This window comes from Ursus maritimus, unplaced genomic scaffold, assembly GCF_017311325.1.
Source record: "Ursus maritimus isolate PB19 unplaced genomic scaffold, ASM1731132v1 scaffold_12, whole genome shotgun sequence".
NCBI classification, from domain to species: Eukaryota; Metazoa; Chordata; class Mammalia; order Carnivora; family Ursidae; genus Ursus; species Ursus maritimus.
Window position 1 is genome coordinate 65,868,628 of NW_024423564.1, and position 19,994 is coordinate 65,888,621.

General features: G+C 35.2%; 1 protein-coding gene across 3 annotated transcripts in view; it reads left to right on the top strand.

Moving 5' to 3' along the window:
* The window catches only part of SPATA6 (spermatogenesis associated 6), a 139,960-nt gene that overhangs the window by 104,306 nt on the left and 15,660 nt on the right, over window positions 1–19,994 (top strand). For 2 of the 3 annotated variants that reach the window (XM_040627328.1, XM_040627329.1), the window contains exon 12: window positions 19,654–19,745. The exons of the other annotated variant lie outside the window; for it this stretch is intronic. In XM_040627328.1, the coding sequence (XP_040483262.1) occupies window positions 19,654–19,745 (92 nt within the window). The remainder of the gene's footprint in view (window positions 1–19,653; window positions 19,746–19,994) is intronic. 3 annotated transcript variants of the gene reach the window in all.

The following is a 19,994-nucleotide window of genomic DNA, read 5'->3' on the forward strand; positions in this document are numbered from 1 at the left end:
ATAAAAAGTTTAACTACTGTTGAGCCTTGAACAATACAGAGGTTAGATGCTCCACACCCCCCTTGCACAGTCGGAAATCTGCATATAACTTTTGACCCCTCCAAAAACTTAACTACTAATAGCCTACTCTTGACCAGAAGCATAACCAATAACATAAAACCATTGATTAACACATATTTTGTGTATTATATACTATATTCTTAAAGTAAGCTAGAGAAAAGAAAATATTATTAAGAAAATCATAAGGGAGAGAAAATATATTTATAGTACTATAAAAAAATGTGCATTGTAAGTGGACCTGCTCAGCTCAACCCCGTGTTCAAGGTCAACTGTTCTAAGTTCTTAATTTCAGCTCTTTGGGCTTTTAACTGAGAGCTGGTGTGATTATAGGCTTTTTCCCTCCCATAGGGTACTATGTATGATCCTTCTTAGTCAAGACAGCAGAAAATCCCTTTTGGTTTTCAAATATTTTCTGCTTAGCTTTTTGTCCCTTCACCCTGCACTGATTCAGACATTCTGCAAGTATCTTGAGGGAACAGCTAGCTCAGTTTTGCACCCATCATGTCTCATTGGATTTTGGCCTCTTAGGTTTTTAATTTTGTACATCTAGCTCAGTAAGACTGCCAAAACCCTGCCGATTTCTTTGTCTTCCTGCAGTAGACCTGTGGTTGAACAAAGCGTAGATTCCCAACATTTTGTTCTACGCTCAACACACAAATGCCCCCGGGAAAACACCAGTTGCAGACCTTTAGTTCACCTCTTCTCCCAGAAATGTTGGCCACTTGTACTACTGTCTAGGTAGCTTCCTTGTGCCTTTAAACAGAAACAAACTACACACACACACACACACACACACACACACACACACGAATGCAGTTGGCTTAAACTGGTCACTAATCTCAGTATCTTAATTGGTTTACGCTAAGAGAAGCCTGGACACAGGCTATTAAAATTAGTCATATTTTCCTGCCTATGTTAATTCATATATGCTGAGCATTCTCCACCAAATATCTGCATGCTCTGTATCTGGCACTATGCACAGCACTGGAGATCGTTTCATAGAATCAAATTTCCTGCCCATAAAGAACTTATATAGTCCAATGATTATTTAATAAACCAATAAATAAATATAAAATTAAAAAAAAACTGTGTGGCACAGTATATGATTAAGTATAAGAACAAAAAATGTAAATAAGTAATGTCATTGTTTTTCCAGAGAAAACAAATTGATTACATAGAAATAATAACTATATTAAATGTTCACTATATCCCAGGCATGGTGTATCTGTTACTCCATTTATCACTGCAATAATCTTATAAAGTAATTACTATTAAGGAGTACTGTTTTAAAGATGAACTGAGGCTCAGAAAAGCTAAGTGGTTTGTATAAGGTCATGTAGCTATTTATGATGATTGGAGCAAAGATTTGAATCTAGATTAAGACTTTCCTTTTAATTTTAGCTTGTTTTTATTGTTTTTTTTAAATTTACATTCAATTAGCCAACATATAGTACATCATTAGTTTCAGATGTAGTGTAGCGTTCAATAATTCAAGAGTTGTGTATAACACCCAGTGGTCATATACTCACATCACGTGCCCTCCTCACTCTTTGATCTTAACCTCTAAGCTCTACAGAAATAAACACACAAAGTACAATCTGATACACTTAAGTTAGATAATATAAATGCCCAAACATAAACATGTGAAAACATGCAAACATAAGATCCATCAGTAAACACTAACATACAAGAGATAGACATTGTTATCTGCACACTCAAACACACTCTCTGGACACAGGTCAGATCAAAGTACAGGTTGGTCCTCTTTGAAGGATACTCATAGACAAAGATATATCATCTTAAATATAAACACCAGGGTTTTTAAAATTTACTTTTTTACTTCACGAAGAATTCTACAAAGTAAAAAAAAAAAAAAAATTTTTTTTTTTACTTCACAAAGATTTTATTTAAATATCAACCTCTTCTGGGATAGTGAAAAAGTCCTTTATGAATCATTAAACATTTGACTACTACAGAGGAGAATAAAACATAATATGTTGAAAGTTTGATAATCATTAAAAAATGAAAACCCATTTCAAACAAGCTAATGAAAGTCAATGATCAAGAAAGATTCAGCTGAAAATAAAATCCAGGTGAAAAGGGAGCAAATGATTTTCACATTTATTAAAGAAAATGTAAGATCACTTCAACAAAGACCCCAGTCCTTATGCTGTTATGTCTAAATCCCAGACTCCGGTGCCTTCTGGCAGAAATAAGGAAATAGAAGGAAACACAGAATATAATAGGCAGGATAAATAGAAAACAGTAAATTTATACCCAACCATATCAGTTAGGTACATTAAATAAACAGAATAAACATCATAATTGAACACAATGATTGTCATGTTGAGTAAAAATGCCAATATATGGTTATTTCAAAACACTTCTTAAATATAAACAGAAAGGTTGAGTCATGCTTTTTCTTTCATCAGCAGGCACATGATACCTGATTATTTCATATTCTCTCTTGCTTGCTTGCTCTATGTAGCAATTCCAAAGCCTAGATGGTTTTTTGGTTTGTTTGGGTTTTGTTTTTTGTTATTTGTTTTTTGTTTTTTGTTTTTTTTGCCTAGATGCTTTAAATAGCAGAAATAAGAGTAAATGTAACTTAATCCTATCAGCCTATCCTGTACAGAAATGCATGTTTTCAGGTAGAATTCCTTGTGGAAATAATCCAGGTAAAGCAGAAGGTCTTTGTTGGGCCAGATCATGGAAAACCAGGCTAAGTTCTGTAGACTTTATCCTGGAATCCAGGAGTAATGAATGCAGATGCATTCAAGGTGATAAAATTAGAATATAATCCAAGTCCTCATTTGCTTTGTTAGCAAAATGATCTCAGAATAAAAGTAGCAAACTACCATTGAAGATACAATTACTGAAGAAAAGGATTTTTTCTCCTTTCCACTTTTTCATAACTGTGCTCATCTACATTTTCAGAGCATATCCCATTATATACTATAATACTGTATGTTCTCCTTTATATTCTTCATTTAAAGTTCTACATATAAATACTTAATGATTGCTATTTATGTCAGTGTCTTCTCTAATCATTTCAGTTGTCTGAAGCTCTTTCTCTAGTAGATTCCTAAGGAGGCTCATGGGACAAATATTCCCAAATCATTCTCAACATGATATGTTGTCTGTAGTCTTTATGCCTGAAAGTTACTTTGGCTGGATATAAAAATCCTTGGCTTACATTTTCTTTATTTTAAATATGACTTGGTTTTGACACAGAATGTTGCTATCAAAATCTGCTTAAAATCCAATTTTCTTTCCTTTGTGAGTCGCTTGCTCTTTTAGCCTGGAAATCCAATTTGTGTGTGTGTGTGTGTGTGTGTGTGTGTGTGTGTGTGTGTGTGTGTTTCCCCTTCATTTTTAAAGTTTAGCAATAATACCAGAATACATCATGTGTTGATTTTTCCGGATTGATTTTTTTTTCCAATCTATGTCATGTGTCTTTCATTATTTTGTGAATATTTTCTCTTATTTCTTTTTTAATTTAAATTTTACTTAGTTAACATAAAGTACAATACTTTTTCTGGAGTAGAAATCAGTGATTCATCACTTACACTCAACACCCAGTGCTCATTAGAACAAGTGCCCTCCTTAATACCCATCACCCCATCTAGCCCATCCCCCATTCACCTCCCTCCATCAACCCTCAGTTTGTTCTTTATCATTGAGAGTCTCTTATGGTTTGTTTCCCTCTCTCCTTTTTGTCTCCCCTTCCCATATGTTAATCTGTTTTCTTTCATAAATTCCACATATAAGTGAGATCGTAGGGTATTTGTCTTTCTCTGACTGACTTATTTCACTTAGAACAATACACTCTAGCTCCATCCATGTTGTTGCAAATGGCAAGATTTCATTCTTTTTTATAGCTGAGTAATATTCCATTTATACGTGTGTGTGTGTGTGTGTGTGTGTATACACACCCCACATCTTCTTTAGCCATTCATCTGTCAATGGACATTTGGACTTGCTCCATAGTTTGACTATTCTTGATAATGCTGCTATAAACATCAGGATGCATGTACTCCTTTGAATCGGTATTTTTGTATCCTTTGCATAAATACCTAGTAGTGCAATTGCTGGATCATAGGGTAGTTCTATTTTTAACTTTTTGAAGACCCTCCATATTGCTCTCCAAAGTGGCTGCGCCAGTTTGCCTTCCACCAACAGTGCAAGAGGGTTCCCCTTTCTCCCCATCCTCACCAACACCTGTTGTTTCTTGTGTTGTTAATTTTGAATATTCTGACAGGTGTGAGGTGGTATCTCATTGTGGTTTTGATTTGTATTTCCCTGATGATGAGTGATGTTGAGCATATTTTCATGTGTCTGTTAGCCATCTGGATGTCTTCTTTAGAAAAGTGTCTCTTTGTGTCCCATGCCCATTTCTTAACTGGATTATTTGTTGGGGTGTTGAGTTTTATAAGTTATTTATAGATTTTGGATACTAAACATTTATCAGATATGTTGTTTGCAAATATCTTCTTCCATTCCATAGGCTGCCTTTTAGTTTTGTTGTATGTTTCCTTTGCTGTGTGGAAGCTTTTCATCTTGATGTTCATTTTTTTTTTAAAGATTTTATTTTATTTATTTGACAGAAACAGCCAGTGAGAGAGGGAACACAAGCAGGGGGAGTGGGAGAGGAGGAAGCAGGCTCCTGGTGGAGGAGCCTGACGTGGGGCTCCATCCCAGAACGCTGGGATCACACCCTGACCGAAGGCAGATGCTTAACGACTGCGCCACCCAGACGCCCCTTGATGTTCATTTTTGCTTTTGTTTCCCTTGCCTCTGGAAACATGTCTAGTAAGAAGCTGATACAGCTGAGGTCAAAGAGGTTTCTGCCTGTGTTCTCCTCCAGGATTTTGATGGATTTCTTTAGGAATCTCACATTTAGGTCTTTCGTCAATTTTGAATTTACTTTTGTTTATGGTGTAAGAAAGTGGTCCAGTTTCATTCTTCTGCATGTTGCTGTCCAGTTTTCCCAACACCATTTGTTGAAGAGACTGTCTTTTTTCCATTGGATATCTTTCCTGCTTTGTTGAAGATTAGTTGACCATATAGTCCAGGTCCAATTCTGGGTTTTCTGTTCTGTTCCACTGAACAATATGTCTGTTTTTGTGCCAGAATCGTAATGCCTCCAGTTTCGTTTTTCTTTTTCAGGATTGCTTTGGCTATTTGGGGTCTTTTGTGGTTCTGTACAAATTTTAGGATTGTTTGTTCTAGCTCTGTGGAAAATGCTGGTATTTTGATAGGGATTGCATTAAATGTGTAGATTGCTTTGGTTAGTACCAACATTTTAACAATGTTTGTTCTTTGAGTCCATGAGCATGAAATGTTTTGCCATTTCTTTGTGTCCTTTTCAATTTCTTTCATAAATGTTCTGTGGTTTTCAGAGTATGTATTTTTACCTCTTTAATTAGGTTTATTCCTAGGAATCTTACTGTTTTTGGTGCAATTGCAAATGGAATAGATTCTTGATTTTTTTTTCTACTGCTTCATTATTGGTGTATAGAAGTGCAACAGATTTCTGCACATTGATTTTATGTCCTGCAATTTTGCTGAATTCATGTATTAGTTCTAGCAATTTTTTGGTGGAGTTTTTTTTTAAGATTTTTTTAAAATAATTTTTATTATGTTATGTTAGTCACCATACAGTATATCTCTAGTTTTTGATGTAATGTTCCATGATTCATTATTTGCATATAATACCCAGTGCACCATGCAATATGTGCCCTCCTTTTTTTTAATAATATTTTTTTATTATATTATGTTAGTCACCATACATAGAGTATCATGTTGTCTGCCAGTAGTGAAAGTTCGACTTCTTCCTTGCTGATTTGGATGCCTTTTATTTCTTTTCTTTCTGATTGCTGATACTAAGACTTCCTGGACTATGTTAAATAGCTATGGTGAGAGTGGACATCCTTGTCTTGTTCCTGACCATAGAGGAAAAGCTCTCAGTTTTTCCCCATGGTGAATGATATTAGCTGTGGGTCTTTCGTATATGGCTTTTATGATGTTGAGGTATGTTTCTTCTATACCTACTGGGTTGAAGGTTTTTATCAGGAATGGATGCTGTATTTTGTCAAATGCTTTTTCTGCATCTATTGACAAGATCATATGGTTCTTTTATTAATGTGGTGTATCACATTGATTGACTTGTGAATATTGAACCAATCCTGCAGCCCAGGAATAAATCTCACTTGATTGTGGTGAATAATTCTTTTAATGTACTGTTGAATTTGATTTGCTAGTATTTTATTGAGAATTTTTGCATCTGTCTGCATCAGGGATGTTGGCCTGTGATCCTCCTTTTTAGTGGGGTCTTTGTCTGGTTTTGGAATCCAGGTGATGCTGGTCTCATAGAATGAGTTTGGAAGTTTTCCTACCATTTCTATTTTTTCGAACAGTTGGAGAAGAATGGGTATTAACTCTTCTTTAAATGTTTCAGAGTTCCTCTGGGAAGCCATCTGGCCCAGGACTTTTGTTTGTTGGGAGATTTTTGATTATTGATTCAATTTCTTTGCTGGTTATGGGTCTGTTCAAATTTTCTATTTCTTCCTGTTTCACTTTTGGTAGTTTGTAAGTTTCTAGGAATTTATCTGTTTCTTCCAGATTGCCCAGTTTGTTAGCATGTAATTTTTCAAAGTAGTCTCATAATTTTCTGTGGTGTTGGCTGTGATCTCTCCTTTTTCATTTGTGATTTTATCTATTTGGGTCCTTTCTCTTTTGCTAAGTCTGGCTAGGGGCTTATCAATTTTATTAATTCTTTTGAAGAACCAGCTCTTAGTTTCATTGACCTCTTCTTTTTTTTTTTTTAAAGATTTTATTTATTTGGCAGAGAGAGACAGCCAGCGAGAGAGGGAACACAAGCAGGGGGAGTGGGAGAGGAAGAAGCAGGCTCCCAGCGGAGGAGCCTGATGTGGGGCTTGATCCCAGAACACCGGGATCACGCCCTGAGCCGAAGGCGGATGCTTAATGACTGCGCCACCCAGGCGCCCCTCATTGATCTACTGGGTTTTTGTTTGTTTCTATATCATTTATTTCTGGTCTAATCTTTATTATTTCACTCTTCTGCTGGCTTTAGGCTTTATTTGCTGTTCCTTTTCTAGCTCCATTAGGTATAAGGTTAGGTTATATATTTGAGACTTTTCTTGCTTCCTGAGATAAGCCTGTATTGCAATATACTTCTCTCTTAGGACCACCTTTGCTGCATCCCAAAGGTCTTAGACTGTCATGTTTTTATTTGCTTCCATGTATTTTTTTTTTATTTCTTCTTTAACTTCCTGGTTAACCCATTCATTCTTAAGTAGGCTGTTCTTTAACCTCCATGTACTTGTGGTCCTTCCAAATTTTTTCTTGTGGTTGACTTCAAGTTTCATAGTATTGTGGTCTGAAAATATCCATGGTATGATCTTGATCTTTTTGTACTTGTTGAGGGCTGATTTTTGACCCTGTATGTGATCTATTTTGGAGAATGTTCCATGTGCACCTGAAAAGAATGTGTACTCTGCTGCTTTAGGGTAAAATGCTCTGAATATATCTGTTAAGTCCATCTGGTCCAGTGTGCCATTCAAGGCCATTGTTTCCTGTTGATTTTCTGCTTGGATGATCTGTCCATTGCTGTAAGTGGGCTGTTAAAGTCCCCTACTATTATTGTATTATTATCAGTTTCTTTATGTTTATTATTAATTGATTTATATATTTGGGTGCTCCCAAGTTGGGAGCATAAATATTTACAATTTTTAGATCTTCTTGATGAATAGACCCCTTAATTATGATATAATGACCTTCTTTATCTCTTGTTACACTCTGTTTTAAAATCTAGTTTGTCTGATATAAGTATGGCTGCTCCAGCTTTCTTTTGATGTCTATTAGCATGATAGATGGTTCTCCTTCTCCTCACTTTCAATCTGCGGTGTCTTGAGGTCTAAAATGAGTCTCTTATAGACAGCATATAGATTACCTATAGAGAAGGTGTTTCTGGTGATGTTCTCTGGTCTTTTCTAGTCTTTGTTGCTTTTGGTCTTTTTTCCCCACTCAAGGAGTCCCCTGTAATATTTCTACAGGGCTGGTTTAGCTCCTATTCTGAATGACAGCCTTGCTGGATAAAGTATTCTTGGCTGCATATTTTTCCCATTCAGCACATTGAAAATATTGTGCCACTCTCTTCTGGCCTGCCAAGTTGCTGTGGATGGATCTGCTGCAAACCTAATATGTCTTCCCTTGTAGGTTAAGGACTTTTTTACCCTTGCTGCTTTCAGGATTCTTTAGTTGCCTGTGTATTTTGTGAATTTGACTATGATATGCCTTGGCAATGGTCAGCTTTTGTTGAATTTAATGGGGGTTCTCTGTGCTTCTTGGATTTTGATGCCTGTATCCTTCCCCAGATTAGGGAATTTTCAGCAATAATTTGCTCAAATAAACCTTCTGCCCCTTTTCCTCTATTTTCATCTTCTGGGACTCCTATGATATGAATGTTTTTCCATTTTAATAAGCCGCTGAGTTCCCTAAGTCTACCTTTATGATCCATTACCTTTGTTTTCCTCTTCTTTTTAGCTTATTTTCCATAATTTATCTTCTGTATCACTGATTTGTCTTTGTCCATCCTCATTTTTATGGCATCCATTTGGGTTTGTATCTCAGTTATAGCATTTTTAATTTCGGCCTGACTAGATTTTAGTTCTTTTATCTCTATAGTAAGGGATTCTCTAGTGTCATCTATGCTTTTTTCAAGCCCAGTTAGTATCCTTATAATTGTTGTTTTAAATTCTTTTAAATGTGTTCTTTTACTATTGCAGTAAAAGATGGCTACCAGTGATTTTTTTTGCCTACTAGTATTCTCACCCCTGTGTAGTTTCTTTCCACCACATAAGAATAGGGTTGATCTGTGCAAACAATAGACTACTGCAGAAATAACAGTGTATGACTTCTGAGGCTAGATCAAAAAGACATTAAAGTTTCTTTCTTGTTCTCTCATAATATCATTTACTCTTGGGAAGACAAATTGTCAGGTCATGAGAACATAGGCAATATATTTTCCATCTGTTTTGTGAGCATGACTTCTCTGGCATGCTTTCATTGAGGGTTCCTTATTTGGTCTCCCCCCCACCTTAAAACTTTTTTATGAAATTTAACCAATTTATGGTGATTATTTTATAAAATTATATTTTCCTGAACTTTTAGAAAGGGACATAGGATTTAGATTAATTTTTCTAAATGTGTAGTTTGAGAGCTCTTTTTTTCTGTCTTCATCATTTGTTCTAAATATGGCAGCTTAGTTTCTGACATTTCCTCACTTTCCTTTTCTACGCATTTGTTATATAGAATTATTCTTTCCTTTGTTTTTACTTCCCTGTTCAATTTGTATTCCTTTTCCAGATGTTTATACTCAGTGTAAAGTTTTATCCTGGAAGATGACTTTGGCATGTTAGTTCTGAGAGTAATGGGTCCCAGACTGCTCCAGCTCCTTCAGAATTTATTGTAAATCCTTTGTATTCATCACTACGGGTGGGAAAACCTCTTCCAGTTTCAGTTTCTGAATTGGCCCACCAAGCTTTTGAGTGAATACTCTCTTTTGTTACTTTTAAGTTATTTGGTTTATCAGATGCGTCAGTGTTTTCCTCTGATTCATCCTCCACGGATGGTGTTACCATCTCATTTACCTACTGGGGGATTATGAATGTCTCCTGATATTTTGGGGTTCATGGGAATATCTTGTATCTTGTCACTTAATTTTCTTGCAGATGTTTCCCATGGATTTTCTTATACTGCTATTCTAGGTAATTTTTAAAATTTTTATTTTTATGCTTTAAAATACATGTATCCTCTATTGCAATCTAATACAATTTTTTTCTTTACCAGTTTTGATAATACTAGAATTTTAGAACACTAACACTACATTTAAACTCCTTTCTTCTTTAAAGTTATTGTCATACATTTTAATTCAGTATGTATTTTGGATTCCACAATGCATTGATACTATTTTTTAATAATATTTTTTTATATTTGCCTATATATTTTGTATGGTAATATTTATATTTGCCTCCATATTCATCTTTTTTTGGTGATTTTTAGTTTTGAATTCTCTTTTCATTTTGGATCATTTCCCATTTGCCTGAAGAATTCCCTTTAGTGTTTTTTGTTTTTTTGTTTTTTTGTGTAGGCCTGCTATTGGAAAATTTTCTCATTTTTATTTACTTATTTTTATTACTTATGTGTTTATTTATGTATCCACTAAATCTGTGAAGGATTTTCCTCACTGGATATAGATGTATATGTTGGCAGATGTTTTTCTTCCTGTACTTTAAAAATATCATTTTGTTATCTTATGACTTCCATTATTTCCTTGATAAGCCTGTTGTCAGTCTTAATACCTTCTTCTTGCAATGTCTTTTATCTCTGGCTTCTTTTAGTATTTTCTCTTGCCCTTCGTTTTGAAAGATTTGGTTTTATGTATGAACCCTGCCCAGAGTTTCTTGAATCTGTGAATTCATTAATTAAACTAATTTGGGGGATTCTAGCCCTTTATTTCTTCAAATATGCTATATGACTATACCTTTATTCCTTACTTCTTGGGTGTCCAATTACATCTATTAGACCTTTTGATTATCTCCCACAGTTTCTTGCACTTCTTTCTCCATTTATCATTCTGTTGTCTCTTTTCTTAGTATTTCCCATGACCCTGTATTCTACTTCACTGATCTTATCTTCTACTGTTTCCAGTATACTGTTAAACCCATCTATTAAGTTCTTTCTTTCTCCCATTTAATGTTTAGATATAAAATGTCTCCTTGACTAATTCTTATAAATGCCAGTATTTCTGGAAAACCGTAACCTTTATGTGTATTTTGTCTAACTTGTCATCTATTTTCTTGAGCACAGTGATCATAGTTAAAAGTGCTTATCTTCTAGTTCTGATGCCTAGGTTACATTGTGATCTGCTTCCTTTGTTTTTTTTCACTCTTGCACACTAGTTGTACTGTCCTCACTGTACTGCTTATTTCATAATTAAATTCTAGACATTATTTCTGAAAGAACTTTAGATCTTTCCAGATGATGAGAGGATACTCTCTTTCCTCTACTAGGCAGGTAGCTTCAGGGGGCTAACCTTGATTCCAAAGAGACAAAACTAGTTTGAGGCTATATTGATGTTTTGGTAACTCTCAGTTTATCCTTAATCAAACTTTCATTAAATCTCACTTTGGCTCTCTTTTTTGGTAATTATCCTCCAGTGCTTTCACAGTCAGAGTTTTTTGGGTCTTTGTCTTCTCAGTACCAAAAAACTGAAGCAATTTCTCTCCTATTTCTCAGAAAGTTTAGGTTTAGTTCCTTACATTTCCATACCAGGAACCTTCAGAAAATATTCATGTATTTGAGTCCCCTCTCATTTCTGCTTTAATGACATCAGCTCTGCATAATCACCAAGATGTCTGCTGGTTTCTCTGTCTGCCAGCACCAGCTTGATAACCGGTTCTAGCTGCTCCCAGAAGTCACGTGCCCTCAGGGTAAATGTGGTTGCAACCGGTCAAGTATCAATTCACTACATTTCAAGGCTTTCAGCTTTCACCTGCTCTGTTACCAAAGTCTTTTTTCATGGCAGATGTTTGTCTTTTAATTACCATCTAATTATATGGCGTGGATCTTTTGCTTTTCAGTCACTTTTGGATTAGTTTGTTGCCCCCCAACCTGGCATAGCTTCAGAATTTGGCAAATATTGTGACAAGACATTTTTATGTGTTTGAGGCTCTTCCAGTTCTCAGTTTTACTTCTCAAGTGTGGTGTGATTCACAAAAAATTCTGCTGGGTACTCCATCCCCAGAAATAGCCTTTGCCTGAGCCAAGACCAGATTTTTTAGCCTAGCTAGTCCCAGATTGTCAAGTCTTTCCGTTTTAAAAACAGCTACAGGTCCTTGAGTGTCAATAGTATCTCCACGGTTTTTGCCTCTTGTGTTTTGAGGGCCTCTCACTCTAGTAGATCTTTATCTCTTAAGTACCATGAAACTGTAGGAACATTCAGATACTTTTGGGTTAACTCTATACCCTCTAGTCCTATGCAGCTTCATAAATCAATAAACGTCATGACTGAGAAACTGGTTGTACATCTAAGGCCTCATAATACTCCGGTTACTTTACAACCATCAAAAACTTTATCAGTTTTTCTGTGTCACAGCAGTGACCCTTGTTCTAATATAAGCTCTGGTTCTTAGCATCTGGCCTGTGCTCAGGATATGCAAATACTGTGAGGAAAAATAGAGGTGCAGGGATCTCATTGGGCTAAAATCAAGATGTCAACAGAGCTGTTTTCTTTATAGAGTTTCCAGGGAAGGATCAATTCCCTTACCTTTTCCAGCTCCTGGTGACCACCCACATTCCTTGGCATGTGGCCACTTTCTTCCATTTGCAAAGCCAGCAACGTCGCATCTCCTTGACCCTTATTCTTTTTAAAAAAAAAAAAAGGATTCATTTATTTTCGAGAGAGAGAGAAAGAGCGAGCAAACACGTGTGGGGGCAGGGACAGAGGGAAAGAATCTTCAAGCAGACTCCCCACTGAGCAAGGAGCCCTATATGGGGCTTGATATCATGATCCATGAGATCATGACCTGAGCCCAGACCAAGAGTTCAATAGTCAGTCAGCTGAACCACCCAGGTGCTCCTTGACCCTAATTCTTAATCACATCTCCCTCTGTCTGACCACATCCAGGAAAGGTTTTTCTGCTTTGAAGAAGAACTCATTTGACTAGTTTGGGCCTAGACAGATAATCCAAGGTAATCCTCCCTTCTCAAGATCAAATCTGCAAAATTCCCTACTGCTATGTAAGGTAGCATATTCATTGGTTCTGAGAATTAAGGCATGGGCATCTTTGGGCACCCTTATTCTGCTTACACACACTGTTGCCAACATCTTCCTAGAATTCCCTTCTCTGGCAATTTTTAAGATTTTTTCATTGTTATTTCTTTTCAACACTTTAATATTATACACTTAGCTGTGATTTTCTCTTATTTTTATCCAGTTTGGCCTTTGTAGTACTTCTCAAAAAGCACATGTTAGACTTGTTCTCTGGGTACCATATGCGTCTTAAGGTCTTCTATTTTAATTTCTGGACATTTTCTGATGGGTATGTTTTGTATTATGAATATATTCCAATCTGTGACATGCATGTTTGTTTTCTTAATAAGAGTCCTTTTGTGAATAGAAGTTCTTAATTTAATGTGGCCCAATTTTTCTCTTCTTTTGGTTAGTGTTTTGGTTAGTGCTTTCTTTACATCCATATAGGAAAACTTTAGCTACCCATGATTCTGAAGATATTCCCACATTTAAAAAATCTTTTATCATGTTGCCTTTCACATTAGATCTACAGTGCATGTGGATTTGATTTGTATGTATGAGACTTGGATGAAGGTTCATTTTTTCCCCTATGTTTATGATCCATCATCTTTTTTCAAATGGCCATTCTTTTCCTTACTCTGTTTACATGGAGATGGTCCTGGATTCTGTCCTATTCCATTGGGACTGTATATATGTGAGTCTCTTTCTGGATTTCCTTCTGTTTCACTGGCTTTCCTCATTTTGTACTAACATCATACTTTCTCAATTGCTATAGGTTTATATTAATTCTTAATATCTAATGGCAGAGGTTCTTCAGCTGTGTTCTTACATGCAGATTGCTATGGCTATTCTTTGTCCTTTGAATTTCCACCTGCATTCCAAAATGTCTGTTTTAAAAAACATGGTATGATTTTGACTGTGATTACACTGAATCTTACCAATATTGAGTCTTCCAATCCATGAAAATGGTATCTTTTAAAATTAATTTAGGTATTTAATTTTCCCCAGTTATGTCACAGTTATCATAGTTGCATTTCTTTCAGTAGATTTATTCCTAGATGCTGGATGTCTTAATGCTATTATAAATTGTATATTTTAAAATTGTACCTTCTATTTGGTTTTGATATAATGGCTGTAATGGATGTTTGTATAATGACCTCGTATCCAGTGACTTCGCGTTCACATATTAATGTTAATATACGGTAGTTCTTTCGTGTTTATATGTATAATATAATCTGTAAAGAATGACAGTTTTATTTCTCCCTCATTCATCTTTATGCCTTTTATTTCTTTTTCCTGCCTGATTGCACTATGTAGGGTTTCCAAAGCAGTATCAAATAGATGTGGTGATAGAGGGCATCCTGTCTTGTTTGCCATCCAAAGAGGGAAGCTTTTTATAATTCAACATTAAGTATGATGCATGGTGTAGGTATTCTTTGCCAGGTTAGAGAAGTTCCTTCTATTCTTTTTTCTATGAGGTTTTTTTTTTAATTTTCATTGTAAATATATGAATTTTATGACATTGGGATGATTATATGGTTTTTCTCTTTATTTTAATGTGGTAAATTGCTTACTTGATTATTCAAATGTTAACCCATGCTTGCATACTTGGGACAAAACTCTTGGTCATAATTTATATAAATATATATACTACTGGTTTTGATTTGCTAGTATTTTACCTCGGATTTTTACATTTAACTTAATGATAGTGATTGGCCTGTAAGTTTCCTTTCTTGTAATGTCTTCCTTACGTTTTGGCTGGCCTCATAAAAATGATTTGGGAAGGGTGCCTGGGTGGCTCAGTTAGTCAACCATCCCACTCTTGGTTTCTGCTCAGGTCATGCTCTCATGGGTCAGGAGATGGAGCCCCATGTCTGGCTCCCCGCTTGGTGGGGAGTCTGCTTAAAGATTCTCTCCTGCTTCCCCTCCCCCACTTGCTTGCTCACACTCTCTCTCTCAAATAAATAAGTCTTTAAAAAAGTGATTTGAGTACTGGGTGTTGTACGAAACTATGAATTATTGAACTCTACATCTGAAAATAATGATGTACTATTTGTTGGCTACTTGAATTTATATTTAAAAAACTGATTTGGAAAATATTCCCATTTTCTCTGGAAGGGTTTGTGTAAGATTATTTATTTCTTGAATGTTTTAAATAAGCCCATCTTTGTAGGAGGATTTTCAATAAAAATTTAATTTGCTAATTTTATTTCACTGCAGCCAGATAACACACTTTGTATGATTTCAGTTCTTTTAAATTTACCAGAACTCATTTTAGGGTTTAATGTATGGTCTCCGCTGAAGAATTTGTCATGTATATATTTAAGAAGAATGTATTCTGCTATTGTCTAGAGGGTGTTCTATAATAGATGTTAGGTCTAGTTGATTTATAGTGTTGTTCAAGTCTCCCATTTCCTTGTTGATCTTCTGTCTTCATTGTTCTATCCATTATTGGAAGTGAAGTACTGAAGTCTCCAACTAATACCTTGTAGGAGTTTCTCATTCTCACAGAGTGTGAGTCAAGATTCTCCAAGGAAACAGAAGCAAAAGAACGTGTGTGTGTGCGTGTATGTGTGTGTGTGTGTGCGTACATATATGCATATATGGAGAGAGAAGGATTTTAAAGAGTTGGCCATGCATTTGTGGAAGCTTGGTGAGTCCAAAATCTGATGAGATAGGCTGGGTATTCAGGGAAGAGTTGTAGTTCAAATCCAAAAGCAGTCAACTGGCAGAATTCCGTCTTCCTTGGGGGAGGTCGACCTTTGGTCCCTTAAGGCCTTCAACTGACTGGATGACGCCCACCCACATTATGAAAGTCAGTCTCTTTTACTCAGAGTCCATTCATGTAAATGTTAATCTCATCCATAAAAGCCTCATGGAAATGTCCAACCAAATATCTAGGCACCATGGCTGAACCAAGTTGACATATGTAATTAACCATCACACATACTTTTTCACACACTGCCTCTAGCAATTTGTCAAAGTTACCACTTAAGGGTTCTTTAAGTGGTCTTCCCTTCAGACTTTATTATTCTCTATTACACTTATAATATAAACCAGGGTATAGAATTAGAAAAACCTTGGAGTGCCTGGGTGGCTCAGGTGGTTAAGTGTATCTTGATTTCAATAGTAAAATATCTTGATTTCACCTCAGGTCATGATCTTGCAGTTGTGAGATTGAGCCCCATGTGGAGCAGTGCAGAGTCTGCTTCAGATTCTCCCTCTCCCTCCTGCTCACTCTCTCTCTCTCTCTCAAATAAATAAATAAATTAATTAATTAATGAAATATTAAAGAAAATTATTAGAAAAACCTCAATTCAAAGTTAGCCCTTCAACTTCTTATCCTTTTATCTTTGAGCAACTCTACCTAAATTTTCTCTAGGTTATGAATTAGGAAATTAAAGCCATTAAGGCTAACCGATCTGTCCGGGGTGATAATGCATATTAAAACTAATGATCAAATTCTATTTGAATTCTCGTCCTTGTATACAGTTCACTATAAATAATGTATTGAATTTGAAGGCAATAAAATGCACCTTACAGGTATTTTAATGGCGTATGGGAATTTCATGTGTTTGAGAATGACAGGTGTATGTTTTATTAAACACTGTAATTAGTGAGATTGCTGCCTTATTAGTTCTGGTTATGTTTTAGACTAACCACTTTTGTCTCTAAATTTTTCAGTTTGCAAGCATGAGTAGATACCTTTTATTTCTTTGTCCCAGGGGTAGTCTAAGTAAGACGTCAATCACATGCATAAGGTGTAGTGATCACTGATGAGAGGAATCTTAAGAGAACATTTAACTTAGTGCCAGCTTCAGAGAAGGAGAGCCCACAGCTTCTTTTAATGTTTATTTTATTAGTGACTTTTGCTGAAAGAAAAATGTTTCTTTATGGAAACCTGAGAAAGTTTCTTCTGAACTATATTATTTCAGAACACCCTCATAAAAAAACAAGGAGATATTAGCTGAAAAATAGATAAAGCTGAAAGTTTGAGCCTAATTTTCATATAGGAGAGTAATCTAATGGCTTCGGTTGGAGCTTTTGATTTCATTTGCATTCTGGGAGGCAGTATAATGTAAATCAAGTTAGATCTGGGTTTAAATTCCAGCTCTGCCGCTTAATAATGTATGACTTTGGCCAAGTTATTTAATTTTTTGGATTTCAGTACCTCCTTTTTCATAAGGTTATTAAAGACTTAAATGATACCCATGTAAAGAGGACCTAACACAGTCCTAGATACCTTATAGGAACTCAGCAAATATTGGTGCCATCCATTTTTTTCTGTATTAACATGTTGGCAGATGGGAATATTGATAAGGAGTAAGAGGGGGATCATTTCTCCTTGGCCCAGGAATATTTTTCCTGGCACTAAGGAGAATGATACATCTCTTCAAATGCTTGATGTACTGATAGTTAATAGCTTATAATAAAGTGTGATTATTTTTTGCCTCTTCGCTTTTATATAATTTGACCTTTAAAAGAAAGACTATACCAGGACTCTTACAAGAGCTATGTATCTGTATCGACTATATATAAAATGTCACAAAATATAGTCTTAAAATTTGAAGCGAATAACCATGATGATCATCTGGTCCTTTTTGTTTCCTGGGGCAGAATTCCCCTCCATGAACTTCTTGGTCTAGGCGTGTATCAGTGCTCTGCATTATTAGATTGAGTAATTGTGATCTTACTTCCTCTTGAGACAGTCATACTGATTTTAGAATGCTCCATTAATTAGAACGTTCTTCCCTATTTTGTCCTTTACTCTGTCTCCTAATAATTCTGCCCTTGCTCCTTTCTATTACCTGTAGAGCTTCATAGAATACACAACTTTGTTGCACAGATATGTGGGAACCATATCTTAGTCATTTTTTTTTTATCTCATAGGATAGTAAGTACCCAACTCAAAATAGGGTTCTATTTAATGAATAGTTATGGTTCAGATTTTTAAGGTACTTTTATATATTTTTTCATTTGTAAACTTTAAAATTTAGTCAACATTTTTTATTACTCTTGGTCAAAACTTAATTTTTTCAACTGTATTGACAAAATTAAACAAGGAATATTGATTTATGTTTATGTGTGATATCACTTATTATATAATTATATAAAGAAATGAATAGCTTTCTCCAAGGAAGGAATTAAAAATTAAATGTTATTTGCATCTCTTTCAGTCCTTCTTGTAGCATAATCTCTTTCTGAAGGTTGAAAACATATTACATTTGTAGAAACTTCTTACACTTTATTTTGTAGTGTCTTCTGCACTTACTACAGACAATTACATTTTCTATAATGTTAATGCCCACTTCACTGACTCATCAGACTGGACAAAAATAACCAACATCCAGCTATATGATATTTAAGAAGATCTAAAACCTAATAATAAAGAAAGATGGAAAATAGAAGGACAAATACATGCCTTCCAAACACTAAGAGAAAGCTATTGTAGTTATAGTAACAGTAAATCAAAAAAGTTAAGGGAAAAAAGCATTAATAGAAATAAATGGAGTCATTTCATAATGATAAAGGGTTCAGTTCACCTAGAAGCTATTAACAATTCTAAATATATATTCAGATTTTCTGTGATTTTTAAACTTGCTGTATATTTTATTGCCATTTTTAATTGAATGCTCTCTTTCCAATTTCATGCCATCAGCAAATTTTTTGAAAACATTTTTCTTCATAATCTTTGTTCAGCTGATTTCTCACATAAAGTAAATGGCTCCCTTGTTAATACTAATTGTTATAGCAATCTGTGCTTACTGGCTTCTTTTGTTATCCAGTTGTCTTTATGTCTCTTCCTGTCCGACTAAGGAACAAGGGTATTGGCTAATAGTCGTGAAAGATATTTGATACTAAATTATATCAAATTACCATACATAAGAACATAGTTGCAGTGGCTGGTATAGTTTACAATCTGTCTCTTTAGAATTCTATTTCTTCTGGGGCACCTGGGTGGCACAGCGGTTAAGCATCTGCCTTCGGCTCAGGGCGTGATCCCGGCGTTATGGGATCGAGCCCCACATCAGGCTCCTCCGCTAGGAGCCTGCTTCTTCCTCTCCCACTCCCCCTGCTTGTGTTCCCTCTCTCGCTGGCTGTCTCTATCTCTGTCGGATAAATAAATAATAAAATCTTTAAAAAAAATAAAAATAAAAAAATAAAAAATAAAAAATAAATAAATAAAATAGAATTCTATTTCTTCTGTCCTCTAATGTGTCTGTTAGAAGTTAAGAGCAGGCTGCCTATAGGAGGAGCAGCCATGGATTTTGATACCAACTACCTTGCCTTTCATTTTTGCTTATAATAATTATTTATTAATAGGTTTTGCTTATTGTTGCATTTTGGCTTATGAATAATAGGTACATGTTAGAATGCTTACATCTGCATAAGTTTCCCAGGGACTTACTCTTCAGAGTACAGGAACAATTTTTTAGGAGTTCACATAGCAATGTGTAAGATATTAATATATATCTTACTACATATCTTGACACAGTATCCATTCCTATTCATTTATTGATGCAGGAAACATCTACCAGGTGTCTAGTCTTTGATAAGCCTTATTAGCAAAATAGAACGAAACTATATTTTATTGATCAGAATAATGACTTCTCACCTACTCTTTTTTTCTTTCCTAAGAAATCCAAACATTTAATTCATTTCTTAAAATGGGGGAGAGGGAGCACATTTCCCAAAGAAACAGAGGCATCATTTTAATTATAAAATGAATTAATGGAAATCTTTAAATTTTTCAGGATGAGAGAGACCCAGAGAAAGAAGATGAACTGGAACTGAAAAGAGGTCTTTTATACAGAGACTCTGCCTATGACAGTGACCCAGAGTATAGGTATGAGCTGGATTAATGCAGCGTGTTGAGATCTTTCTCACGGTTGGCATAAATATAACCTGCTTTTTAATCTGCTGGATTTGTGGGAAATTTAGACTCAAATTGATAATTATTTATTAATAGGTTTTATTTTTACCTATACAAAATCCTATTAAAATACTTTAATGATTGCATTACTGAAACTTGCCAATGAAAACAAATATAGTCCAATTAAGGGTGATACTTTTCATTTTACTTAAGATTTGTAGG